The 26,591-nt window shown below is 45.5% G+C and overlaps 3 protein-coding genes across 12 annotated transcripts in view; 1 reads left to right on the top strand and 2 right to left on the bottom strand.

Annotated features, from left to right (window-relative positions):
• The window catches only part of TRAF3IP3 (TRAF3 interacting protein 3), a 32,737-nt gene extending 16,791 nt beyond the window's left edge, over positions 1-15,946 (top strand). For 6 of the 9 annotated variants that reach the window (XM_017888306.1, XM_017888301.1, XM_017888303.1 and 3 more), the window contains 9 exons: positions 6,622-6,693; positions 9,015-9,155; positions 9,265-9,402; positions 11,011-11,146; positions 11,747-11,809; positions 12,953-13,012; positions 14,104-14,240; positions 14,978-15,091; positions 15,691-15,946. In XM_017888306.1, the coding sequence (XP_017743795.1) occupies positions 6,622-6,693; positions 9,015-9,155; positions 9,265-9,402; positions 11,011-11,146; positions 11,747-11,809; positions 12,953-13,012; positions 14,104-14,240; positions 14,978-15,091; positions 15,691-15,783 (954 nt within the window). In that variant the 3' untranslated portion in view covers positions 15,784-15,946. Of the gene's footprint in view, positions 1-338; positions 848-6,621; positions 6,694-9,014; positions 9,156-9,264; positions 9,403-11,010; positions 11,147-11,746; positions 11,810-12,952; positions 13,297-14,103; positions 14,241-14,977; positions 15,092-15,690 lie in introns of those variants that run through there. The other 3 variants (XR_001888418.1, XM_017888305.1, XM_017888307.1) reach the window with 3 other exon arrangements.
• On the bottom strand, positions 6,746-18,884 carry CUNH1orf74 (chromosome unknown C1orf74 homolog). Of its 2 annotated transcripts, XM_017888310.1 has the most exons (3): positions 18,018-18,884; positions 16,414-17,326; positions 6,746-6,980 (listed from the first exon to the last, which is right to left on the bottom strand). In XM_017888310.1, exon 2 carries the CDS (start codon positions 17,249-17,251, stop codon positions 16,439-16,441), a length of 813 nt encoding a protein of 270 aa, XP_017743799.1. In that variant the 5' UTR covers positions 17,252-17,326; positions 18,018-18,884; the 3' UTR covers positions 6,746-6,980; positions 16,414-16,438. The 2 variants fall into 2 exon arrangements, with proteins under 2 accessions (XP_017743799.1, XP_017743798.1); XM_017888309.1 differs by lacking the exon at positions 6,746-6,980 and having other exon boundaries at positions 12,847-17,326.
• A 426-nt stretch (positions 18,885-19,310) lies between these two features.
• Positions 19,311-26,591, bottom strand: part of IRF6 (interferon regulatory factor 6) — a 20,634-nt gene continuing 13,353 nt past the window's right edge. Inside the window, exons 6-9 of the mRNA XM_017888308.1 lie at positions 25,842-26,000; positions 24,086-24,478; positions 23,258-23,376; positions 19,311-22,240 (exon numbers count right to left, since the gene is read on the bottom strand). Of these exons, the coding sequence (XP_017743797.1) occupies positions 22,016-22,240; positions 23,258-23,376; positions 24,086-24,478; positions 25,842-26,000 (896 nt within the window). The 3' untranslated portion in view covers positions 19,311-22,015. The remainder of the gene's footprint in view (positions 22,241-23,257; positions 23,377-24,085; positions 24,479-25,841; positions 26,001-26,591) is intronic.

Genomic DNA, 26,591 nt, shown 5'->3' with positions numbered 1-26,591 from the left:
CTTGAATCAAAGCAAGCTTTATGGGAATGAGGGGGGATATATTAAGAGACATTTCTGGGTTTGTCTCCAAGGAGGAGTTTCACCCCATGCTCTAGCCCAAGAGCAGAAGTTCCCTTGGTTGTGGTTTTCTCCCTCCCTTCCTCTCACCCCTCCCAATCCTCACCCTTCTCTTCTTCGTCCCTCCTCCCTACCAACCCCTAGCTTCCAGTTTTAAAGAAAACAGTCTCAGACTTTTCAGTTAACAGCTATTGTTTCCCTTAAAATAAGGCAATTCAACTCTCTATCTCTTCCATGAAAGCCTCAACTTCAATAAAAGTATAGCCCCAAACTGTGGTATCTGGGGAAAATAATAGGAAGAAAGTGGCCAGAACTGGTTCAGATCTTTATTTTTGCCATTTGACCTTCATAAATTTGAATTTCTAACTTCACATGCTGAGAACTCACCACAAACTCCCTATTAGAACCCCAAGGATCAGCTCCCTCCATTGGCTTCACCTCCAGATGTCTCTGGGCCTTTTGGATACCATAGGCCCTGGGGTCCTGAACAGGGTCCAACCTTCAGGGCAGAAACAGCTCTACTAGCAGAGAAAGCAAGCTTTCAATATTGTGCAATACAAAAACGAGAGCAGGGCAGACTTGGGTTTGAAGATCTGCATCATGGAATTAAGATCTTGAGATGACAGCGCAGCGGGGATTGGCTGCAAGCCCTAAGCAACCTCTACTAGAGCAGAGAGATGAGCTGTGGGCTGGTGCTTCCGTGGTGAGGTGGTGGTGTTTCTGGAGAGCAGATCAGAGGCAGGGGAAAACCACGCAGAAGCAGGAGCTGAAGACCTCAGATCGGCACCAGGTGTGTATGGCCTCCGCCTTGCTCCTCTCTTCACTGGGGGTTATATGCCCTCTGAGCCCTGGGCTCCAGGGGTCTAACTGCCTAGAACATCAGCGGTAGGCCTGTAAAAAGTGCTTCTTACCACATACTGTAACACTGGGCTTCAGTGTGGGGAGCCCTGGGGCTCAGACCAGCAAACTACATGCCCCATTTGCAACAACTTGGCTGCGACTTTTGTGACGTCTTGGGGAGTCCAGAAAAGCAGAGCTATGGAAAGAGGTTTCGTTCAAGCTTCAGACTTGGGTGGCCCTTCATCCCCACTGAAGGGGCTATTGTAAATTGTCTTCCGCTGCAACACAAATGGAAAAGTAATCTGGGGTTGGGCCAATATAAAAACAGTTGAAAGAGGTAAAATATTGGATTAAAGCCATACTATGGAATGGGGAGAGAGGAGATACCCCAAAAGGGTAGGAGACTGGGAAAATTTTAAGAATATTGCCTTAGGCCTGTTTTCTTCCCCAAATATAGCAAGATAAACCTTAAACTTGGTAGGTTTGATTGCATTCTGCATAGAAAGAGTCTGGGCAAAGGCAAATGTGCGGAGCCGGAAGATGTGAACCAGAGGAGGTAGGTGTAGAGCCAGTTCAGGACCTGTGGATTGACAATGAACAGGTCACAGCAGAATGCAGCGTTTTACCAGTTACTTCAAAGCTCAAACAGTAGAAGTCTTTCTCCACGTCTTCCATCGGTCCCAAAGCCCTGTGCTTATTGTAGATGCCAAATCCCTGACTCTCTGCTTTCCCTCACATGAGAGGTTAGGAAAAACATTAATAGCAGGAGGCACTTTAAAAAATTATTTTGGCAACACTTTTGCTTTTGCAAGCCCCAGCTGAGTAACACAGGAAGCAGAAAGGGTGGGGGCACCCCCTGGCTCCCATGGTTAGAAGAATAAGCCAAACAAGATCAAAACAGGAGCTGCGAGATACCACTTCCTGCCTCCCCCAGGCACCCTGAAACTCACTGAGGGAGGCAGACCTCAAAGCCGAGCCCCCTCCTCTACCCCCAGACCGTTACAGACCGGAAATGTTACAAGAGATGGAAACGTCCAGGCCATCTGGCTGAGAGGGCCCATGGCGTCTCAGGCCTAAAGAGAGGTGGAATTTCAAGACCTCACAAGTGTCCCACTTGGCCTGGTTGGAAAAAGCCAGAGAAAGGATAGGAAAACCGGTCACTGCCCTTTCTCTGGAAAACTGGCTCTCATTGATGGCTCCCCCACCCCCTCCCCTACACACATACACCCTACACAAAACTCCAGGCTAGAAGAACAAAACCTCTACCTGGGCAAAAGGGGCAAGTCTACAAAGGGAGGGGACAACAAAGTGGCAGGGAAGCTGTAGCTACTCAGCTGAAATACTGAAAAACTGAGAAACAGAGATTGGCTCTTCGTGCCGACCTTGCTCCCCTCTCGCCCTTGAGATTAGCATCTTTCTTGGAATGTCCAAAATACCATTAGACAGACCCAGCTTATGAATAAATAGAATGTGACTTTCTGGGAAGCTCCCTTACACCCCCTGCCGCTCTTACTCTGTTTTAATATCTCTCCATTTCTTGCTTTCTTAAAGAAGTTCTCATCTTGAGTCTAACATGTACATGTGCATGTGGAAATGTACGTATGCAGGTGGAGGTATGTGTGTGGAGATGGAAGTGTGTGTGTCCAGGTGGAATTGTGCGTGTGCGTGTGGAGGTGTGCGTGTGCGTGTGAAGGTATGTGTGTGCAGGGGGAAGTATGTGTGTGTATATGGAGGTGTGTGTGTGCATGCGAAAGTGTGTGTGTCCATATGGAGGTGTGCGTGTGCATGTGAAGGTGTGTGTGCAGGTGGAAGTATGTGTGTGTATATGGAGGCGTATGTGTTCATGTGAAGGTGTATGTGTGCAGGTGGAGGTGTGCGTGTGCATGTGGAGCTATGTGTGTGCATGTGAAGGTGTGTGTGTGCAGGTGGAGGTGTGTATGTGCAGGTGGAGGTGTGTGTGTATATGGAGGTGTGTGTGCATGTGGAGGTGTGTGTGTGCCCATGTGAAGGTGTATCTGTGCATATGGAGGTGTATCTGTGCATATGGAGGTGTGTGTGTGCATGTGGAGGTGCGTGTGTACATGTGGAGGTGCGCATGTGCATGTGGAGGTGTGCGTGTGCATGTGGAGGTGTATCTGTGCATGTAGAGGTGTGCATATGCATGTGAAGGTGTGTGTACATGAGGTGTACGTGTGCATATGGAGGTTTGCGTGTGCAGCTGGAGGTGTGTGTGTGCAGGTGGAAGTGTGTGTGTGCAGGTGGAGATGTGTGTGTCCAGGTGGAGGTGTATCTGTGCATGTGGAGGTGTGTGTGCATATGGAGGTGTGTGTGCGCCCATATGAAAGTTTATCTGTGCATATGGAGGTGTATCTGCACATGGAGGTGTACCTGTGCATGTGGAGGTGTGTGTGTGCATATGGAGGTGTGCGTGTGAATGTGAAGGTGTGCATGTGGAGGTGTGCATGTGTAATGTGAAGGTGTGTGTGTGCATGAGGTGTACGTGTGCATATGGAGGTGTGCGTGTGCAGCTGGAGGTGTGTGTGTGCAGGTGGAGGTGTGTGTGTGCAGGTGGAGGTGTGCGTGTGCAGGTGGAAGTGTGTGTGTGCAGGTGGTGTATCTGTGCATGTGGAGGTGTGCATGTGCAGGTGGAGGTGTGTGTGCAGGTGGGGGTGTATGTGTGCAGGTGGAAGTGTGCGTGTGCAGGTGGAGGTGTGCATGTGCAGGTGGAGGTGTATCTGTGCATGTGGAGGTGTGTGTATGTGTGCAGGTGGAGGTGTATCTGTGCATGTGGAGGTTTGCGTGTGCAGGTGGAGGGGTATGTGCAGGTGGAGGTGTATGTGTGCAGGTGGGGGTGTATGTGTGCAGGTGGAAGTGTGCGTGTGCAGGTGGAGGTGTGCGTGTGCAGGTGGAGGTGCATCTGTGCATGTGGAGGTGTGTGTGTGCATGTGGAGGTGTGTGTGTGTGCAGGTGGAGGTGTATCTGTGCATGTGGACGTTTGCGTGTGCAGGTGGAGGTGTATGTGTGCAGGTGGAAGTGTGCATGTGCCGGTGGAGGTGTGTGTGTGCTGGTGGAGGTGTGTGTGTGCCGATGGAGGTGTGTGTGTGCATGTGGAGGTGTATCTGTGCATGTGGAGGTGTGTGTGGGCATGTGGAGGTGTACCTGTGCATGTGGAGGTGTGCGTGTGCAGGTGGAAGTGTCTGTGGGCAGGTGGAAGTGTGCGTGTGCATGTGGAGGTGTGCGTGCGCAGGTGAAGGTGTATTTGTGCATGTGGAGGTGTGCATGTGCAGGTGGAGGTGTGTGTGTACACGTGGAGGTGTGTATGTGTGCAGGTGGAGGTGTATCTGTGCATGTGGTGTGTGTGTGCAGGTGGAGATGTGTGTGCAGGTGGAGGTGTGTGTGCAGGTGTAGGTGTGCGTGTGCAGGTGGAGGTATGTGTGCAGGTGGAGGTGTGTGTGTGTGCAGGTGGAGGTGTGTGTGTGTGTGTGGTGTAGGTGTATCTGTGCATGTGGAGGTGTATGTGTGCAGGTGGAGGTGTATGTGGCAAGTGGAAGTGTGCGTGTGCCGGTGGAGGTGTGTGTGTGCCGGTGGAGGTGTGCGTGTGCTGATGGAGGTGTGCATGTGCACGTGGAGGTGTATCTGTGCATGTGGAGGTGTGTGTGCGCATGTGGAGGTGTGTGCAGGTGGAGGTGTATCTGTGCATGTGGAGGTGTGCGTGTGCAGGTGGAGGTGTGCGTGTGCAGGTGGAGGTGTGTGTGGGCAGGTGGAAGTGTGCATGTGCATGTGGAGGTATGCATGTGCAGGTGAAGGTGTATTTGTGCATGTGGAGGTGTGCGTGTGCAGGTGGAGGTGTGTGTGTGCATGTGGAGGTGTGTATGTGTGCAGATGGAGGTGTATCTGTGCATGTGGAGGCGTGCGTGTGCAGGTGGAGGTATGTGTGCAGGTGGAGGTGTGTGTGCAGGTGGAGGTGTATGTGTGCAGGTGGAGGTGTGCGTGTGCATGTGGAGGTGTGCATGTGCAGGTGGAGGTATGTGTGCAGGTGGAGGTGTATCTGTGCATGTGGAGGTGTGTGTATGCAGGTGGAGGTGTGTGTGTGCATGTGGAGGTGTGTGTGTGTCCAAGTGGAGGTGTATCTGTGCACGTGGAGGTGTGCGTGTGCAGGTGGAGGTGTGTGTGCAGGTGGAGGTGTATGTGTGCAGGTGGAGGTGTGCGTGTGCATGTGGAGGTGTGCATGTGCAGGTGGAGGTATGTGTGCAGGTGGAGGTGTATCTGTGCATGTGGAGGTGTGTGTATGCAGGTGGAGGTGTGTGTGTGCATGTGGAGGTGTGTGTGTGTCCAAGTGGAGGTGTATCTGTGCACGTGGAGGTGTGCGTGTGCAGGTGGAGGTGTGTGTGCAGGTGGAGGTGTATGTGTGCAGGTGGAGGTGTGCGTGTGCATGTGGAGGTGTGCGTGTGCAGGTGGAGGTGTGCGTGTGCAGGTGGAGGTGTGCGTGTGCAGGTGGAGGTGTGTGTGTGCAGGTGGACGTGTATGTGTGCATGTGGTGTATGTGTGTGCAGGTGGAGGTGTGTGTACATGTGGAGGTGTGTGTGTGCATGTGGAGGTGTGCATGTGCATTTGGTGTGTGTGTGCACAGGTCGAAGTGTGCATGTGCATGTGAAGTGTGTGCAGGTGGAGGTGTGTGTGTATATGGAGGTGTGCGTGTGCATGTGAAGGTGTGTGTGCAGGTGGAGGTGTATATGTGTATATGGAGGTGTGCATGTGCATGTGAAGGTGTGTGTGTGCATATGGAGGTGTGCATGTGTGTGCATGTGGAGGTGTGTGTGTGCATGTGGAGGTGTATGTGTGCATGTGGAAGTGTACGTGTGCATGTGGAGGTGTGTGTGGCAGGGAGGGAAGTGTATTAACCTCCTAGGGCTGCTATGACAAAGTACCACAGTCAGGGGAACTTCAAAAACAGAAACTTATTTTCTCATAGTTCTGGAGGCTAAAAGTCTGAGATCGGGGTGTCAGCAGAGTTCTTTTCTCCTGTGGTCTCTCTCCCCGGCTTACAGATTGCCATCTCTCTCTGTGTCTCCACGTGGCCTTCCCACAGTGCCCTGATCTCCTCTTTTAATAAGGACATCCATCATATTGGATTAGGGCCCAGCCTAATGGCCTCATTTTAACTTAACTACATCTTTAAAGACCCTGTCTCCAAATATGGTCACATTCTGGGGCACTCGGGGCTTAGGATTTCAACATAGGAATGTTGAGGAGATACAAATAAGCTCATAATTGAGGGTAAAGGAGGGAATAACATTCTCCTGGGAGGGGAGACTGTGTTAGCCTTACTGGCCTACATTTTACAGGGAAAGGTCCATGTACAAGACTGAGAAGAGGTGAGGAGTGCAGAAGTGCCTAGAGAGGGGAGAGAGGTAGTGAGAGAAAGGGTAGCTTAGAAGCTTTCCTTCCAGGGCCCCCCTGCTATGCTACCCTGAGCCATTTGATAAAAATGGAGGTAAAAAGAGGACTTGAGGCCAGTCTGATTCTTTCTTGTCCTAGTCTAGAGAAAGAAGAGAAGATCCTCTTCTATTCAGCATCCTTTGTCATCTTTGCTCCTGCCTGCCTCCTGAAAGAGTTCACTGTTTGAGCACCAACCATGTGCTGGGCAGTAGGATAGGAATATAGAGTCAAACTCTTTGCAGACTAGATTTTCCCACACTCGTTAACTCATCCCATTTGCTCCAGGGACAGCTTAATGAAGACAAACTGAAGGGGAAACTGAGATCCTTAGAAAACCAGCTGTACACCTGTACCCAGGTAAGCATTCTGAAGGACATTTCCATCTCGGGAATCTAGAATTAAATGTGAAGAATGTTTGAACCTCAATCTTACTTTTGAGAAATGCCACCAGATAGAGAATAACACACCGATTCCTACTTACCCAGTTCTAGCTTGGCCATTTTCACTTTAGTCTCTAATTCACTAGATCACTGTCTCCATCCTTCTTCCTCTCCCTTTCTCCCAGTATCCTTCTCGTTGCACCCTGGAGGAATCCCAGCACTAACCACTTTGTCAGCTCCAGGGGAACCTTGAAATACCTGAAACTGTAGGGAAAGGCCCTTGGTAAAGATTCACACCACCCAGACAGACCTTTACATATCCTAATCTTTGAACAGATGAGTTAGATGTTATAACGAAGTCTTAGAAAATGATTTTCATTCCATGGGCAACTTTTTTCTGTTTTTTCTAGCAACCCCTAGAAGAATGTAAAAGCTCTTTTACTTGGCTCTTCTGTAACACTATTTTCCAGCATTAGTAATCTCCTGATTGGCCTAATCTTGGTTTACAAGAGATAGAAAGAAATCAGCTTTCACACTTGAGAAGTGATGGATACCTGAAAGGTGGGGAGATGTCAAATAAGAGAATGGGGTGAAACAGGCAGATTTCTCCCATCTGGAGTTAGAGAGAGAAGATAGTTGGCCACATAGATGGCGTCTTACAGGGGAAGAGAGTTTATGGAGTCTATAAGTTTCTTGGTCCACAACTTTCATTTTTTCAGTATGACTTGCTTTGTCAGGACTAAATAATGCCAACCAAGTTCACAAGAGACCAATATATAATCCAGAATGCCAATCTATTCATTTTCAGTAGGGAATAACACATAACCAGTGCCCAGCATGGATGGTCATTGGATGTCCAATAACTGGGACATCCCCTACATATGACCTCAACCAGGTTAATTCCTGAATCTAGTTTTTAATGAAAGTTCCAAAACTATAAGACCCACTCAAATTTAAATCCAAAATTTCAGACAATTCCAAAGCTAAATGGAAATGATTTCATATTGATCCCTAAATTTTTGTCATCTGGTCTACTGCTTATACAGTGGGTAATCCAGAATTGACAGTAAAATTTGCCTGCCTTCTCCGAAATCACAGGACATAAAGATGAAAGAAAGGGAGAAGGCAAGACCCCCAGTGAATTTGCAAAGCTGCGCTTGTGTCTCCTTAATCCTGCAGCCAGGAGGAATTTTGTAACGCAAATGTATTAATTTTAAAACATTAAGTTCATTAGACATTGTAGAGAAGCTACAATGATTTTTTTTTAAAGCAGCAGCAGTATGCTCCCTCCCTGAAGGAGTTTACAATCCAGTATGAAAGACAGATGAGTCAACAGAGTAGAATAATAGAGGCATGCAGGGTATACTATGTGAACACTATGAACACTAAGAAAAACTGCCTAATCTATAAGACGTTGTGGGATGGGGGCAGTTGGTCAATTTATCAGAACTGATGATACTGGACTGAATCTTGAGTATGAGGAGAAGTTAACCAGTTTTAGGCAGAAGAAGCTATATGGGTAAAAGCAGAAGCCAAAAAAACAGAGTGCTAGGGGATCTGCAAACATCTCAGCTTAGGTGGAAGTAGCATGGGATGAAAGTCGAGGCATGTAAGTGGAGCCATGACAAGGAGTTTGGATGTGATTCTTAGGATGCTGAGAATCCATGGAGAATTTATGCAGGAAGCGGCAAGATCAGATTTGCATTTTAGAAAGAACCCTCTAAATGTGGGACTGAAAAGGGACTGAAGGGAGGCAAGATTTGAAGAAAGGGAGGCTGTTGCATTAATCCACATAACACTACTACTAGAGCCTGAACTAAGGAAGCAGCAGTAGGGACAGACAGGAGACAGATATGAACTGTGAAGGAAACTGTCAAGGTTCAATGACCAACTGATTACTGGAAGGAAATGAGAGAGAAAATGAAGACTGACTCCCTGGTTTAGGGTTTGGAAAAGACTAGATGGATGATGATTCTGGTCACTGAGATAGGAACCCCAAGAAAAAAGAACATGTTTAGAAACATGAGTCCTGTTTAGACATGTTGGATTTCAAGAGCTTGTAGAAGGCCTCAGATATAATGTCCAGCAAGCCTAAGACACTGTTTATTACGCCCCCTACTCATCTCTCATTGCCTGAGGGACTCTCCCTGCTAGCTCTACCCTAAAAGAAAAGGCTCACTAGATTACTGGTATCTCTGCCTGGGGGAAGAACCAACTTCTTTTCATTTCTGTATCCCAGTTCAGGATTTGGCACACAGAAGTTCAATGTGTATTTGTTGAATTGCATCAAATTTACAGAAATACTCCCCTTGGGGAATGAAAAAAGTACTACTGGAGATGGAAGACCAGAAAAACAGTTATGAGCAGAAGGCCAAGGAGTCACTGCAGAAAGTGCTGGAGGAGAAAATGAATGCAGAGCAGCAACTACAGAGCACACAGGTATGGGGATGCCACATAGATCTTGGGGTTGGGGACTCCAGGCAGCTAGGGGAACAAGGGAGCCAGCTGCACAGCTCCCTGGAACCCTCTCCTCTCTGACCTCCCTCAGCGATCCCTGGCCCTGGCAGAGCAGAAGTGTGAAGAGTGGAGGAGCCAGTACGAGGCTCTGAAGGAGGACTGGAGCACCCTTGGGTCCCAGCACAGGGAGCTGGAGAGCCAACTCAACGTGCTTCAGTCCAAACTGCAGGTACCAGGCACTGGGGGTGGGGAGGGAAGACAGGGTATGGGGAGGAGGGGTGGTGATGAAGAAGCTGTTCTGGATTAGGGACTGCAAAGGCAGCTGACAGCATCTGGCTTTCAGTTCCTCAGTCACCACCAACTTTGTACCAAATTCACTGTTTTGGCTCTGAAATTTAATTTTGAGTTTAGCAAGGATGTCTGCACTGCTCATGCAAATGAACTAAGCGTTCATTGGAATGACACTATCACCATCCAAACGAAAAGAACTGGCTGGAATATACATCAGCCTACTAATGTCATATCCCAACCCACTGTCCAAACTCCATCCCAAAAAAGCATCCAGTTCAGAATTGCCCACTGTTGGCAAAGAAAAAATGTCACTAATTTATTTACAGGTGAGTACTAACATTTTTTGCCAATGTGTTTTTTAAGCAATTACATTTAGCAATTACAATTAGACTCTTGGCATCCTCAAGGGTTCCATCATCTTCAATCTGTCCTAAGACTCGGTTTCCCCATCTGTAAAATGAGGATAATAGTACTTACATCATAAGGTTGTTCTGAGTATTAAGTAAGATGATCCATGTAAAGTACTTAGCACAATGCCTGGCACATAAAAGCACTCAGTAAATATTAGCTATTATTTTGCATAGATTTATTTACTTGGTTTGGAGTTTTGAGGATCCACCTCAAAAGCTGATCTTTATAATTTTCCTGAAACAGGGCTCAGAACAGCCCACTTGATAAGAGACAGAGTATGTGAGTCTTATCAAAGGAGTGAACCTAACTGGTCACTCTGAGTGGTATCCACATCTCAACCTTTGCTGTTCTCTTCTTCCCATTACCTATAAGGCAACTCCTATGAAGATTTTGGGGGGAGAGGGTTTAACTTTGAATCTTTGTGGAAAAAATAAAGACCCTAACAAAAAAACAATTGATACTGCTAGAGGAAGAATAAAAGAGAAAATGAAAACATCTAGAAAACTGATGACTTCGTATTCCTTAATTTGGTGATTTACCAAAGTGTCAAGACATGAGTCCCATGCCAATGACAACCACTTACATTTCCCCTAGAATGGCAGATTTTTTTAAAGTACTGGGTTTCCTAAAGCAATTCTTATTTTATATATTCTAATTTATGTACATCAATGTGTCACTTAGACCTGTCACTAGAGATGGTTTAGAAAATAAACTTACATTACACATGCCTCAGTCCACTTCAAAACTACTGGCACATGCCTATAGTCGCAGTTACTCAGAAGGCTAAGGTGGGAGGATTGCTTGAGCCCAATAGGTCAAGGCTGCAATGAGCTATGATGGCACCACTGCACTCCAGTCTGGGTGACAAAGTGAGACCCCATCTCTAAAAATAAAAATAAATAAAAGACACGAGTTCCTTGTGAATATCAAGTCTAATTTGCTGTTATAAATGTGAGGAACAAAGCAAAGGGAAGAATAGGAAAAAAGAAAGATTTCTCTATTTTCTCATCTACCTAACATTCCTTCTATCTCTAAAACTCCAGAATTTTCTATATTTTCCTCTTCCATGGTACCTGCCCCCAACCTCCACCCCAACACTGACCTCCTTCTATATGGCCCCTCCTCCTCCTTACAGGGAGCAGATAGCAGGGACTTACAGATGAACCAGGCCCTGCGATTTTTGGAGAATGAGCACCAGGAACTGCAGGCCAAGATTGAATGCCTGCAAGGGGACAGAGACCTGTGCAGCTTGGATACTCAGGACCTACAAGGTACTCTTCTCCTTGGAGGCTTTGGGCACATGGGAGCCATGGCCAAGTGAGCTAAGAAAAAAGAAACTGAGTTAAGAGAAAGGCTTCAGCCTTTTATTTGTTTGCTTGATTGGTTGATTGGCTTTGTAATCTCATTTTACCTTGAGGGAGAGGCAGGGCTGTTTTAATCATCTAAAATTGAAAATTAATTTCACTGTAACAGACAGAGTATCCTTTTGTTTAGCTCTCTTTTTTAGCCCATCCCTCTGGGCCAGATCACAGCTGCTCCCACATCAGTCACATATGTCAAGGCCACATTCCTAATTTGAAAGGGAAAGGCCAGTTGAAACACAAGGCATAGAGAAAGTCTCTCAGTCATAGCCTCTGTGTCTGAGGACTAGATAGTGTGTAAAGACAAGCCTCAATGCAACCCAACATTGTTGATGCACAAAACCTGAGGTACTTGGCTTCTGGTTTACCTCTTCAGAACTGGGACACAACTTCCAGAAGACACGTTAGAGGCCACGACAAGACAGCATCTATTACTAATTTCCATCCTTAAGTACTGAGTTCATTAAGTCTTGGGTTCCTTTATTTTGGCTTGCATTATTGCATTTTCAGATCAACTAAAAAGATCAGAGGCGGAGAAACTCACCCTGGTGACCAGAGTACAGCAGTTGCAGAGTAAGTTCGCTTTCCAGATTCTGAAAGTCCACAGGCTTTTCCTGGGGCTCCTGGCCCATAAAAGGCACCCAGAGTAGGGACTAATGGCCCAGTCTTTGGCATATGCTCTAACTCTGTGCATTTTCAGACCCTCTTCTTGTGAAGTGAGGTCATTTACATAGCTCTCCATAAATTATGTATTAGCCTTTGTTCTTTTTTTTCTACTTTTCGCCTTCCATGCCAATGACACCACTTACATTTCCCCCAGAATTGCAGATTTTGTTTTAAGTACTGGGTTTCCTAAAGCAGTTCTTATTTTATATATTGTAATTTATAAGTACATGAATGTGTCACATAGACCTGTCACTAGAGATGGTTTAGAAAATAAGCTTACACTATACATGCCTCAGTCCACTTCAAAACTACATATTGGGCCCAAAGAGGAAAAGGGACTTTTCAGAAGAAAAGCATTTCTGAAAAGCTGGAGAACCTGACTCAATTAATACCGCTGCTGGTTGCCCACCACTTTAACCTCTGACACCTGATACAGAAGCTTCATGCAAACAGCAATGATTATTAAGAGAACAAAGCAACCACAGAGGAAAGGGAAAGTCTTCAAGCAAAGACTTGAAGATAGAGACATGGTAGGGGGAGAAATAAGGATGCTATATTCATAGCAAAGTACCACAGACTGGGTGCCTTGAAGAACAGAAATGTATTGTCTCACAGTTCTGGAGACTAGAAATCCAAGATGTCAGCAGGGGTGTTTCCTTCTGAGGGCATTTAGGGAAAGATCTATCCCAGGGCTCTTTCCTTGGCTTTGTAGATGGCCGTCTTCTCTCTGTGTCTCTTCACATTGTCTTTCCCATGAACATATCTGTGTCCATATTTCTCCTTCTTATAAGGACACCAGTGATATTAGATTAGGGCCCACCTGAATGACCCCATTTTATTTTGATTATCTTTTAAAGAACCTATCTCCAAATAAGGTCATAATTTAAGGTACTGAGGGTTAGGACTTCAACATATAGATTCTGGGGGACAAAATTCAACACATAGCAGATGGGAACATATTTAATAACTAAGGTTCTAGGCAAAGTTCTGAAAAGAAACTCTGTGTAGTAAATATGCTAGCATAGACAAGTTCCTTGTGTTTTCCAACAGGTCTGCTTCAGAATCAATCCTTACAGCTTCAAGAACAGGAGAAACTCTTAACAAAGAAAGGTCAGCAAATTTATTAACCACAGATTCTAAGATATTGCTCTTCCCTTACCTGCCCAGAGGCAGCGGGATGGACTACATGACCTCCTGGAGTCCCAGCCAGTTCTGAGTGTCTGTTAAGTCCAGGATGTGTGGGAGCTTTTTAAAGACTGATCATTGGCTCTGAGGACACTTCAACTAGTTAGCCTTCTATCCTGAGGTATATAAACTGTGAAAAAGGGTTTCTATTCTCTCTGAAAGCACATGTTTATGTTGAACATTTCAATAAATTTATTTTGAACTCAGGATTTCATGTCAATTTTTACACACTTGATTTTCCAAATCACATCCAACTCCCCAGCCCCAAACCACATAGCATGCCAGAGTCAACTCACTCTTAGCCCTAGAGAGTCTACTGTCCATGTTTCCTGAGAATTCACTGTGTATACAGAGGGGCAATAGCTCCTCACCTGTCCACTACACATGACCTTTTGTTTTCTCCTCACAATCACTGGGCATAATATAATAGATAATGCAGAAATGTTTATGCCCACATAGTATGCATAAGAACATGAAGGTCTATGGTGGCACAGACTAACAACACAGCTACAACAATCCAAAACTTCTGACTCCTAGTCCATGCTCTTTTCACCAAGACTAAGACTGCAGGGTGGCTAAAAAACCATCTTTAACCATATGAAATTAAATTTTAGGATATGACTGCCATCTTCACAACTTCAAATGAGGACATCAGGGAAAAGGGGTTATATTAAAGCATCCACCAAACTTATCTGACAAACTAGGAAGAATGTGACATACAACCAATGAAATTCAATTAATAAGTATTCACTAAAATTATTTAGCACTAGATAAGACTGGGGATACAAAGAAAAGATGCCAATCTTGCCCTCAAGGAGCTCAGATTCCAGCTGTCTGTCCAAGCTTAGCAGGGGCCTAGTGGAAGTTAACCTTTATGTCAAAGAATGCCATCAGTCTAGCCAAGAGCACGTCCTCCCAAGTTCCCTCCCCTCTCCCCACTCCTAGTGGCTCACCCTCAGGGCCCTTCCTCAGAGGTGTGGGCCTCACTATCACCAAGAATCTGGCTGCTTTTTTAGATCAGGCTTTGCCCGTGTGGAGTCCAAAGTCCTTCCCTAACGAAGTGGAGCCTGAGGGTACAGGGAAGGAGAAAGACTGGGATCTCAGAGACCAGCTGCAAAAGAAGACTTTGCAGCTCCAGGCCAAGGAAAAGGAGGTGAGAGGGTGATCTGAGACAGTGAGGGCTCATCTGCAGAATAGCAGAGAAACCTGGGAGGCAGCCAAAGAGCAGGGATTTCAAAGTTTAAGCTGTGACTAGATACCCACAGATATTCATTTGCCTACATAAAGTGTCTGTGCTTCTGGGCTGACTTGTCAATCTTTTCCCTTCCTTATTTACACCAACTCCTATTCAAGGTTTTATTAACTGGTTACCTTTTAGAAAGTCGACCAAAACTCAAACACATTTAATAAAAATATTAACTTCTCAATATGTCGTCCCATATTGAGTATCTTAAGTCCTTACACGTCTTTTAAAGAGTAAAACTCTTCCTTTGTACAACTCACAAACATACACATCCCCAGAAGTATTCATATGCAACTAGCTCCTGGGAAAGAAACTTGTACTAAGGTCACTTCTAGGTTGTTTGTGCTATAAGAACCTCATTTTTCAGTGTCTCTCATTTGCAAAGCACTTGCACGTAAAGTCATATAAAAGAACTTAAATGTATAAAATGTAATATTATAATATGCACTATTGTCAATCATTTAAAATGAACACATTCCAGACAATGTGAGACAGTCAAAAGACAAACTCAAATCCCTGAGAATGGCTGGGAAGGGAGGATGGTGGTAAAAATTCCAAATGAGTGAAACTTACACAGGGCAGTCTCCCTTACCTGGCTCTGTCCTAGACAGAAGTGACAGTGATGACTTTGGTGATGTTCTCCCCAGTGCAGAGAACTGCATTCAGAATTAGACAACCTCAGTGACGAGTATCTCTCCTGCCTGCGTAAGCTGCAGCACTGTCGAGAAGAGCTGAACCAGAGCCAGCAGCTGCCTCCCAGAGTAAGAGGGTCCCTCCTTCCCATAAAGCCCTGGATGATGGGACGATTCCTTCCTCAACTAAGATTTGCAGATAAAATGTATCAGCCCACACCAACAACTGGCCATCCTGTCCCACTGTGCTTGGTTTATAACATACTGACATTATGGCAACCATTGGAAAAAACACTGGACTCGTGCATCAAAGCCCAACTTTCATGGAACTCTCAATGCCAGAAGGAAAGACTTACTCTTAGCTAAAGTATGAAAGGGTGTTCTTTTAGTCTATGATAAGCATGGTGGCAAGAATAGAAGGACAACAAAAGTACTGGGGAATACAAACAAAGAATACAATTTTGCTGAGTTATTTTCCACCCTTCATTATTCATATCAGTATTTATATATCTGGTCCCTGATGGATATGGCTCCCTGGGCCAGAGAACACTGGTTAAGTGGTTTTACCCCAAGACAGGTGACAGAGTGGGAGACAGAGTAAAAAGTTTTTTCTCCACCACCAACCCAGGGTTTTCCACTGGGCTAGAGTAGGAAGAAGAAAGATTTTTGCCTATATCTTTTCCAGTCAACTCATGGCCACTTTCTTCTGTCTCCCTGTCCCTCTGCAGAGGCAATGTGGGCGATGGCTCCCAATGCTGATGGTGGTGATTGCTGCAGCACTGGCAGTGTTCCTGGCCAATAAAGACAACCTGATGATCTGAATAATTTGTGACAACTGTCTTGGGTGAAAATCAGAAGCAAGCAACTCAACAAAAAACTCAGAAGGTTTGGGTACATTACAGCTTGGGCTTTTCAACTGACTTAGGATTTCTGACTTTTTGTTATTTTCTTAACCTAGTGTAAATAAACTTCACCTGACCAGACTGTTCCTCAGAACTCTCAGTTTATTCCTGAAAGGTGTATTACATTAACAAGTACCACATATTTAAGCATACTGGTGGCCTACTCTCCTCAAATTCAGTTGCAGGCATATAAACACGCAGAGAAACCCCCAGCCCTACTTTCCTAGCAGACAGCACCCACACAGAGCAGGTATATTTAGACGGTTATCATGCAAGAGTGTTTGGCTTGTCTTCCACCACCCTGCTTTTCCTCTATCACCTCTTTCCTTCTACCTCTTATCCAGTGAAAAGGACTTCCTAGCATAGAAATGGCAAGTAGGTACTATCTACCAATTTGCTACTAGCACCACCACTACCTGTTTACATGCCCTTTGCATTTGCAGCCAATTGATCACAGCATTGTGCCTTAGTGTACTCAAGACATTTGGAATTGGCAGTTGAGATGATTATTTGCCATCCCCAACCTAGAGATGATCATTTACTGAGTACCTTCTATATGAGAGGAGAGTTAAAGTCAGAGGGCCACAGCCGGCAGTGTGACTATCTCAGAGGAGATGCTGAGATCAGCAAAGTCATTCTGAGTCCTAAATCGGGTTCTGAGGTCCTTCTCCCAGGTGTTTAGAATGTGTCTCAGGCCTGGGAACAAGCTCTCTGGGACACTAAAGGAATACAGCAGGATTGGGGGTCGACCTAGCAACCATGAGATCCGGGCAGTGAATACTCGTAGTGGAGTCAGAGCTAAGCAGTTGTCATCTCCCTGGTTCAGGTGAAAGGTATAGGGGACAGGATAGCCCAGGAGGATCCCAAATACAGTACAGAGATTCCAGTCTGAGGAATGGAGCCTGCTGTGGGAGACTGCAGAGGGAGATAAGTCCCTCTGCAGCCCCTGCAAATGTATGATGATCTCAGCCACGAGGGCCTTCAAGTCCTGAAGTTGGTCCAAGGAGCAGACAGAAGGGTGAGGCTGGCAGCTGGAAACATCCACAAAGGCTATGGTACCAAGCAGCACCTGCTCCAAGTGCTGACATACATGCTCAGGACTGACAATCAGGCTGTTTTCTCCAATCTCAAGGATGTGAAGTCCAAAGTTCAGGAAGCCAAGCCCCTGCAGCTCCTCCAGATAGCTCTGGAGCTCTAATGCCCCTGCACAGTTGCAATCATAGAGCACAGCTGGCTTCAGTCCCCGGGCCACAGCCAGCACCTCTCCAGCTAAGTGAAGGCAGATGGCTTGGGGTGGACTCCGTCTCTTTCCCATGCCAAGGGTCTGCTGAGCAGCTGCCACCAGCAGCTGAGGTCTCGGTGATGACATGAGATCTAGAAGCAACATCAAGAATGGCCTCCTTAGCTAGTCAGAGTTCCCTTCCCTGGGTGGCGTCTTTAAGCCAGACACTTGAGGAGGGGCCTAGAAACAAAGCAATAGCAGGGAATTAACAGCCAGTGACACACCACGAAACCTGACAACAGCCGTCCCGTTCAGTCGAAGTATCTTCCAAAGGTTATTCTGTCCCTCCCTCTGCTTTGAAATGTTGACCCAGCCCAAACAAGATAGGATCAATGCTACCTGATTTTTCTGGTTGACTTGGTCTCCCTCAATCTTAAATTCGTGTGTTTTTCTAGCTTTATAGCTAGATTTATATTCCCTCTGGCTTTTATTCTAAATTTTACCTGTTGTAAATTACGTTCTCTGGTTCAAACCTTAAGGAGCTTGGGGCAGAGGCGGAGGCGGGGCGGTGTTTGGCAAAATTCACAGCATTTCGCCCAAAAGCCCTTCTGGGACACAGCTCCAAGTTCCAAATGTATCCTTTCCACTGACAACTCCCCTACTCTTCCCGCCAGAGAATAGTTATAAGAATAGCAATTTGATTAATATACACCAGAATATGGACTAACAACCATCTCACCCTGACACATAAAAATGAATGAATGAAATCCGCTAGAACTGCATACGGTAGTATTTTAACTTCTGTTGGCCCCGCCTTCCCTTTCTGTCCGACCAAGGACCCTTGGAAGATGGGATTTCTCCGATCCACACGCCCCACACCAGAGCATATTACAGTGATTTGCTAAATGAGGCATAAGTCTCTCTCACATACGTTCTTTTTCCACGTCCGCTACAGGCTCGCGGGCTCACAAACTTTTTGCGGCTTCCTGCCTGCTGCCAGAAAGGCAGCTAGTCCCCAAGTAACACTGGAAATCCCGCCTACGCTGGGAAGACCCTCTCAGCCTGCTCTGCGCCAGTCGGGCAGGCACCTTCTTGCGCATGCGCACCCACTCGAGTGCCGCCCTCTTTTCCCCCCTTCCGTGACGTCATCCAGCAGCTCGCGCGCCTCGCGTTAGAACAACTGGCGAGGCCGCCTTGCTGCGCGCCGGAAGTTTGGGGAACCCTGCGACCCGCCCTTTCCGGTCAGACAGAATGCGGCCCCACCTGTCTGCTCAGGAACTGGGAAGGGCGGAAGTGAACGAGAAAAGGCGGAACCTGGTGAAACTGGTTTCCCCCTGCTGCCCTCATTTTGCTTGGCAGAACTTCCTTCTTGTGTTACGACGTCTGGAGTCCCACTTGACTGGGAATCCAGAAACAGGGCACACAGCACTTAATAAACACCTTTGATTTGTGTCTGTGGAAATACGTTTTTTCCAGACGAAACATACCTCAAGACAATTAACATATTTTGCAGAATAGCCTCACCTGTGGGTGATGCTGAAACGTTTTAATTTTTTTTAACTTCCCTAAATCCTACATTTGAGAGGCCTACAAGAACAGCTCTCTAGGGAGAGTGTGAAGGTGTGAGTATTCACTTTGAACAAATATGTGCCAGTCATGCTGCTAGGCCCTGGAGGTATTGCAGTGAGCAAAACAGACCAAACCCCCACTTTCATGAGGCTTAAGTTCATGTCTACTGAATCCAGTTTGCTGATTTCAAACAAGAAATGAGAAGTGATGACACAGAAGCTTTCCAGTCAGGTCATTACAAAGAAAAAGTGTTATTTCATGTAAGAGTTAACACCTTTTTAACTACCAGCAATTTGACCCATGCCACAAAGGGAAAGGATTTCTTGAGAAAACCCCAATATCTAAGCAAATGGCCCCAATTTATTTATACTTGGAGCAGGACAGAGATTAAGGCAACAGTGGACACCTACACTGGAGTTGTCACTCCTGGGTCTATCTTGGTGGTGCCTTCAGACCGTGAAAAGTGAACTGTAAAGATGGGGTCAGCATGGGAGGAGGACCAGCTTATAGGAGTTACCAGCCTAACACTGGTTCTTAGCTCAGTGGGAGTCAGAAGCTGAGAGTAGAAAGTAGTCTTCTAATTTTAGAATGTTTTCCTTCCCTGCATTTATTTAATTTTCCCATGGTGGTTAACAATAAATCCCTAAAAGACTGATTTAGTTCATTCATTTATTCCAGCAACAAATATTTGAGAACACACTGTGTCCCAGACACTGTTCTAAGGACTGGCAGCGAAGTCCAAGACAAACAATCCCTACCTTCAGCAAGTTTGCAGTCAAGCAGGATACAGATGCTGAGCATTACAAGGGAAATGATTATTCTGAAAGAGGAACTATGGGGTGCTATGGGAACATATAACCAGGGACCTAATTATATGGGAAAGGGACCAGCCCAGATCCAACACTTGCTCTCCCAGTTTACCTCCAGTAGGTTCTTTTTAACTTGAACTAATCTTGTTTGGTGGGGTAGACAGTGAGGAAAAAGAAGAGCTAGTGACAAAATCTAACTCCCTTCTCAGTCTTAAGCATGATGAAGGCAAGGGAGTAGAAGATATCAAGGGAGTGAGTGGTTGTGGCCACCAAAGGAGATAGCAGACTGAGGCCCTAAAAAAAGAAAGGAAACCTAAATCTATCCAGCACTCTCCCAGCATTCTGAAAAGGAGCCAAAACAAGGAAGAAACTGGGGTCTCTAGTTAGGACCTCACAAATCACTCATTCATTCCTCTGACATGTTCATAAATTTTCACAGTGGTTACAAACCAAAAGCTTGGTATTTCTTGGCACTTTTCCAATACCCTTTACCAGCTCACATTATCTGGGCTCCCACCCAGGCTACAGATAGCCTGGCTGTTAGCATTTCACAGAAGGGATACAGACTGGCCCAGATTCACGAGCTACCCTTCTAATTTACCTACAGTGGGTTATTTTTAACTTTGAGCTCCCACATAGAGATGGGGCAGCCAAATATCAAGACCAAATCCCTCACTTCACCTACTCAACAAAATGACCCCCAAAATGTAAAGTTTCTGTGCCTTTAACACTTCCTGGTCCCTAAAAGCCCAACTTTTCCTCAAAGCTGGGCACCTGACCTTTAGCCAGATTTCTTAATCTTGTCATGCTTTTCATAATAGCATGGGTAATGCTTTTCGTAATAGTAAATTCCACCAGGTCTCTTAGAAACTCTAAAACCAAAGCTTAAGCACTTTAAATAAATAAGTCCGCAGGTCACCACTGATTATGAACTTTTAGTTTTTAAAATAAGGCTAGCACAACTTTTGAGTCATTTTGAAAAATAGAAGATGGCCTGGTTTAAAGGTACCAGACTAGACATGGGCTTCCTTACTACGTCCCAACACAGACAGAAAGGCGTCACTATTCAAGAGGACTGAGGCTTGCAACCACAGATTACCATCTTATTTGCCATTTAGGTCCCAGATTGCTTGAGCCCAGGAGTTCAAGACCAGCATGGGCAACATAGCAAGACGTCATCTCTACAAAAAAAAAATTAGCCAAGCATCATAGTGCACGACTCTTGTCCCAACTACTCAGCAGGCTGGGTCAGGACGATTCCTTGAGCCCAGGAGCTTAAAGTGCAGTAAGTGGTGATTCGCCACTGCACTCTAGCCTGGCAACAAAGCAAGACTCTGTCTCAAAAAAGAAGAGAAAGCCAAAATGGTTAGAGACTCAGCAGATGTTTCCAGATAAGATAAGATCCAGATAAGTTTGTGACAGATAGACCTGCATTGTTCTACACCACTCTTTACCTTCACTGTTCACACTCAGATACCTCCACTAGTAAGGGAGACAAGCAGGTTTGTGCTATGTGAGCCTTTCCAGAAGAATACTGCCCAGCCCTTCTTCATCCCAGCCTTAACACACCCAACAACCAATTTCTTCCAACTGCAAAAAATCTAAATTATACTGTCCCTTTTGTAGTCAGAGAAGTATATCTTAGATCCCCAGCTCAGTCTAGCTCAGAGAAGAAAATAAGAAAAATAGAGCTCTTTCCTCTTAAAGCTACCACCTGAGTCACATACTATCATCTACCCCCCTCCCCCAACCCCAAAACACACACACACTGGTATTTGAGTGATAATATGGTAAATGCCTGACAACCTATTCTTCCACAGAATCCCTAGGCTTTCTGTGTCAACAGCTTCCCTTTAGAAGCCAAATTTGTGAGCTTTCACTCCACAGGCTGGGTGACTTTCAGACTTTGGCACCCATTTCTATTTAGATATCAAGCATGGTTTCTAAGCAACCAGCCAGCCAGCTCCTCTCCCTCTCACTTCCCCCATCAGGGAGCCAGCTTACTATACTAGCAGAACAGGTCAAACAGAGCTTGATCCTGGACAAATCAGTGCTTGAGGAAACTTTAACAAAACCAAGGAAAAATGTGGTACAAGAACAATGCAGAAGGATTCTGTTCCAGGCAGTTTAGCCTTGTACAAGTAGAAGAAGGTCATCGAGTCCGTTTTAAAGCTGGATACAATTTCAGGCATCATTCCAATCTCTTCACTTTATAAGCAATAAATCTGAAGCCCAGAGGTTAAAGGACTTGTTCAAGGTCACATTGGAAGCAAAGCTGCAGCTAGAACCTTGGTGTCCAAACTCCCAGGCCAAATCTCCTTCTACTGTGCTACATCATACTACCATTAGGAGATTTGAAAAGAAAAGCAAAGTCTGAAGGGTGATTTTCCATAAATTAAATCAGCTTTAAATCTAGGCATACTTGGAGAATCACAGACTTCTAACACTGTTAGAGAAAAGAGAGATTTAAAAGCTGGTTAAATCTAAACAATAAAAAAAATCCATATGTACAATATTATAAAAAAGGAAAAGAAGAAGATGGCATTCATGATTATTGAGGAGGCAGGGCAGGGGGGAGTTGCATGCTGGGGGTGGGCTGCATGGACTGCCAGCTCTCCTGGGTTTGAAGGATGCGGTACAGCTGCTTCAGCTGAGCAACGATGTTATCTTTGATGTCTGGGGTTGAGATCTGCAGGCGGACACTGCCACTATCAAAGGATCGTGTGAAATCACCAGAAAACATCTCGTAGATCATCCGAGCCACTACTGGAATGACCTGTTCAAGACACAAAACATAGGTGTATCCTCTCAGGAAAAGGTATTTTAAATAGCACGATGGACCCAAGATTGAAGGGCAGACCAAAGAGGCCCTGAGAAAGCCTCCAGTTCTAATGTCTAAATAAAGGATATGCCTTCATCTCTCTGGACCATCCTCCTGCCAAAGCTCACTCTGGAAGTTGGTTCAAATGAAGGTAAAGAACCTAAATGTAACATTAGGCTACATGACTAAATAAATGACTGCTTACTTTGCAAGACTTTTAACAAAATATCATCTATTGCTTGCCTTGCTGCACAATACCAGGGGCAAAGCCCAAGTGGCCTTGCTGCCACTTCCTAGAATAAATTTATATTCCTAAAAGTAACTCAAAAGGTTTTTCTAAGAAAAGCTGGAAAGGGCCAGGTGTGGTGGCTTATACCCATAATCCCAGAATTTGGGGAGGCTGAGGCAGGATGATCACTTAAGCCCACGAGTTCGGGACCAGCATGGGCAACATAGGGAGACCTCATCTCTGCTGAAAATTAAATTATGCCAGGCATGGTGGCCTGTGCCTGTAGTCACAGCTACTTGGGAGGCTGAGGTGGGAGGATCGCTTGAACCTGGGAGGTTGAGGCCACAGTGGGCTGAGATGATGCCACTGCACTCCAGCCTGGGTGACACAGCAAGACCGTGTCTCCAAAAAAAAAAAAAAGTGCAATTTACACTGTGTGTGTGTGTGTTTGTGTGTGTGTGTGTGTGTAGAAAAGCTGGAAAGGGTCATATCTGTGAGGTTTCAGCAAGACTCTAAGGTTAGTAAGAGAATGAAAGACAAGATCTCCTCTAAATCAGTCACCCATTTTAAGGACCCTGCCTTTTCCAGCATGGTCCTACTGCACAAACCTGAATCTGTTACCCCATCTGATGAGACTGAAACCTACATGGGCTGATGGATGCTTGATGAAGGCTCAATCCAGACCTGGGGCTAAAGCATTGGCAAAAAGGAGAAGAGTTGTTGACACAGCCTTATCTTCTCACCTGAACCAAGATGAGTTTCCTTTCCAAGGGTTTCCCATCTGGCCATTCTTCCCCAAAGCATAAGTAGATCTCAAACGGTGGCTGCTTTTCTATCTGTCCTTTCTGGTGGGCAATGAGATCTGCAGAAAGTGGAAGAGCAAGTTTTGTATACCGGGTCATTCCACATGCACCCAATAAATACCATCTTTTATGCTGTCCATTACAATAGCCACTAGCCACAAGCGCTCACTAATTTTAAATTAATTAAACAGTTCCTGGGTCACATTAGTCATATTTACATGCTCAATAGCCACATATGGCTTGTGACAACCATACTGAATAGCACAAATATATTGAACAGTACAAATTACAGAGGGTTCTCTTGGACATCATTGATCACGACTTGCGGTCCAAACCACATTGTAAAAAATTCACATCTCAGTGCTTTCCCCAAAACTGCCTGCTTGAATTCACCACTCAGATAATTCCCAAAAGAATATGTGCTATTCTGAATATGACAAGCAGTGTTACCTTCCAAAGTTAAAGACAAGCTGGTAACATTTGAGATGTAATGACAGGGCTGTCTCCTTTTTCTGCCATTGAAGGAGCCACAACCAACTTAAAAATGGCTTCCAAGTACATAGCCTTGGAGTGAAACTCCCTTCTTTGTTGCCGAGGTCACCTCCAATTTTTAGACCCAAAGTTCTGTTCTCCCTTGACCTCCTCCAGAAGAAATTTTTAAAGATCTTTGCCATGCCAGGAAAGCAGGGAGGTGAAAGGCAGTCATGGTGGAAGGAATGTACTTCCAGAGAACGATTCCCACCATCAACCTTCTGAGAAATGACTTACCGCTAAGGAATGTTTCCAGACAAAATAGCTTGACCTTTTTTTGTCTCTCAATCAGGTTGGGAGCAACAAGTGATGGGGCACATGGCCCAGACCAGTACACCTTGCACTGGCACAGCCTGATGGCATAAATGGCGTGACCGCTGACCTCCAGGATCAGTCCTCTGTCCATGACGTCCAGCAGCTTGCTAGTGAAGAGCTTCTGCTTCTCATTGGTAATATGCTCAGGACCTGGGAATTTGACCTGCTCCAGGCTGACAGGACCAAAGAGCTCCTCCTGGTCAGGCATGGGACCCAGGTCCCCATAGAAGAGTCGGCAGCCCTGGGGGTTGCTCACGGTCATGGTCTGCCCGTACTCCTTCCCACGGTACTGAAACTTGATGTCCAGGTCAGTCACTGCAAGGTTAGAGATGACAGTGAGAGTCCTGCTTCACTGCTCTGCCTGCTCATCCCTGTGACTCATGCAAGTCCATTAAGATCAAGCCACCTTTCAACCAGCATTCAGGAAGGCCATTGCCATAGTTATCCTTCCTGCAATAAAGGGAGACATCAACATATCCCTGGAATATTCACTCAGAAGGCTGCCTGAAAGCAGACAGTTCAAGGTCCATCTCAACTATTTCTGTTCAATCACCACACCCCAAGGGCTACAATTTCATCAAGTAAAGTGGTCCTGGTATCCCCACGCTATACTAACTGAGTCTTCACACCAGTGGTCATTGGAAGGAACTAAAAACTAAGGTATCTGGTTTGTGTATCATTTTCAGCTTACTGTTTAAAGAAACTTGAGGAACAAGAAGCAATACCAAACAATTTTTCTGAAAATGACATGTGAGCACACACACTGGGGATCTGTTCTAATAATATGCCATAAAAGGACACAGTTCACATCAAAGTTCATTTTTACTCAGCAAATCTCCATTGAACCCAGTAGCCCTTATCAAAGCTAATTAGCCTCTTGGACAAAATTGTATTAATAGCACTCACATGCCTACCATGTATAGTGTGAAAGGGAGACCCAGGCAATGACATTGATTCTTCACTGAGATAAATTTGTACCAAATTCAGAAAGAGGTTTTTTCTGTAGGTCCTAAAGCCTCTCAAAATCCAAGAGCCTCCTCTACCAAATCCATGGCCATTAACCTCCCTATTCCACAACTAACCTTGTCACTAAATCCCCCTGCCTGACTGATAAACCTGGGCCTCCTACCCACCTAAGACCTGAATAACCTGGAGCTGGAGCTGTAACCAATCAGAGTGTCCCTATGAGCAAGTAAGTATCAGCCAATGTTTCTTTTCTTTTCCTTTTTTTTTTTTTTTTTTGAGACCATATCTCATTCTGTCACCCAGACTGGAGTGCAATGGCTTGATCAGCGCTCACTGCAGCCTCGACCTTCTGCCTTCAAGTGATCCTCCCACCTCATCCTCCCAAGTAACAGGGACCACAGGCATGCACTGCCATGCCCAGACAACTTTAGAGTCTTACTATGTTGCCCAGGCTAGTCTCAAACTCCTGGTCTCAAGCACTCCTCCCACCTCAGCCTAGGATTACAGGTGTAAGCCACCACACCCAGCTGGGCCAGTGTTTCTTTACTTCTTCCCTGGTGACTCATGGGCTAGCCAGGAAACAGAAACAGAAGGTGCCTCTGAGACAGGTAGTTTTTCAATGCATGGCAAAGAAATGCAGTCAGAAAGCAGGACAGGAAAGAGTCTGTAATAGGAGCAGAAGGCCCAGCAAGAAAGATAAAGTCTCACTTACTTGGGAGAGAGCTGATCCACAGTTCTGGAGAGCTATAGAAGGGCTGTATAGGTGCCTGGGGTACTTCCATCTCCAGGGGTTCAGTTTTGGGCCACACTGCCTCAGGGCTGCAGTTGCCCACACTGCAATTGCCCACACTGGCTGGCGCCATGGGAGAACCTAGAACAAAAGCATATGGTGAGCAGACAGGGGTACCACACATGCACATCACTTGCTGATGCTCTGAGAACTCACAAGGTCAGTAGACAAGAACTAAATACTGAACCCTGACCCAGTGTGATCTTCCAGCTCATCAGTGATTCCCATAACTAACACAATAAGAAATAAGGTTACCCTGCTCCTGCTTCCTAATCATATTATTTCTCCCACAAATTCATAGTTTTAAAAAACTTTGTTTACTGAAAATTAACATAGACAAGTGAGTTTTCTCTGGAGGTTAAATTATAAGGAGTAAGAGATTCCATACTGTAAAATTTGCCCCGAGCAATTAAATAGAGGTTGGTTGTCTTCCATAAAATGAACTCAACTGAATTAGCTGATTAGCTTCAAGGAAGTGTTAATGCATAGAAATTCCTTTAAAAACAAACAAATACTTTTACATGCATAAAATGTCTGGAAGGATACTCTAGAACCTAGAAGGATCTGACTCCTCCAGGGAAAGAAATGAAGGTTCAGGGACAGGATAGAAGGAAAACTTTTCCACTGATTTACCTTTTTGTACCATTATAAATGTCAACCATGTGAAAGTAT

The sequence above is a fragment of the Rhinopithecus bieti genome, unplaced genomic scaffold, assembly GCF_001698545.2.
Source record: "Rhinopithecus bieti isolate Rb0 unplaced genomic scaffold, ASM169854v2 scaffold_15813, whole genome shotgun sequence".
Taxonomy (NCBI): domain Eukaryota; kingdom Metazoa; phylum Chordata; class Mammalia; order Primates; family Cercopithecidae; genus Rhinopithecus; species Rhinopithecus bieti.
The sequence above is the reverse complement of the archived record's forward strand: the minus strand, read 5'-3'. Positions and strand labels throughout refer to the sequence as shown.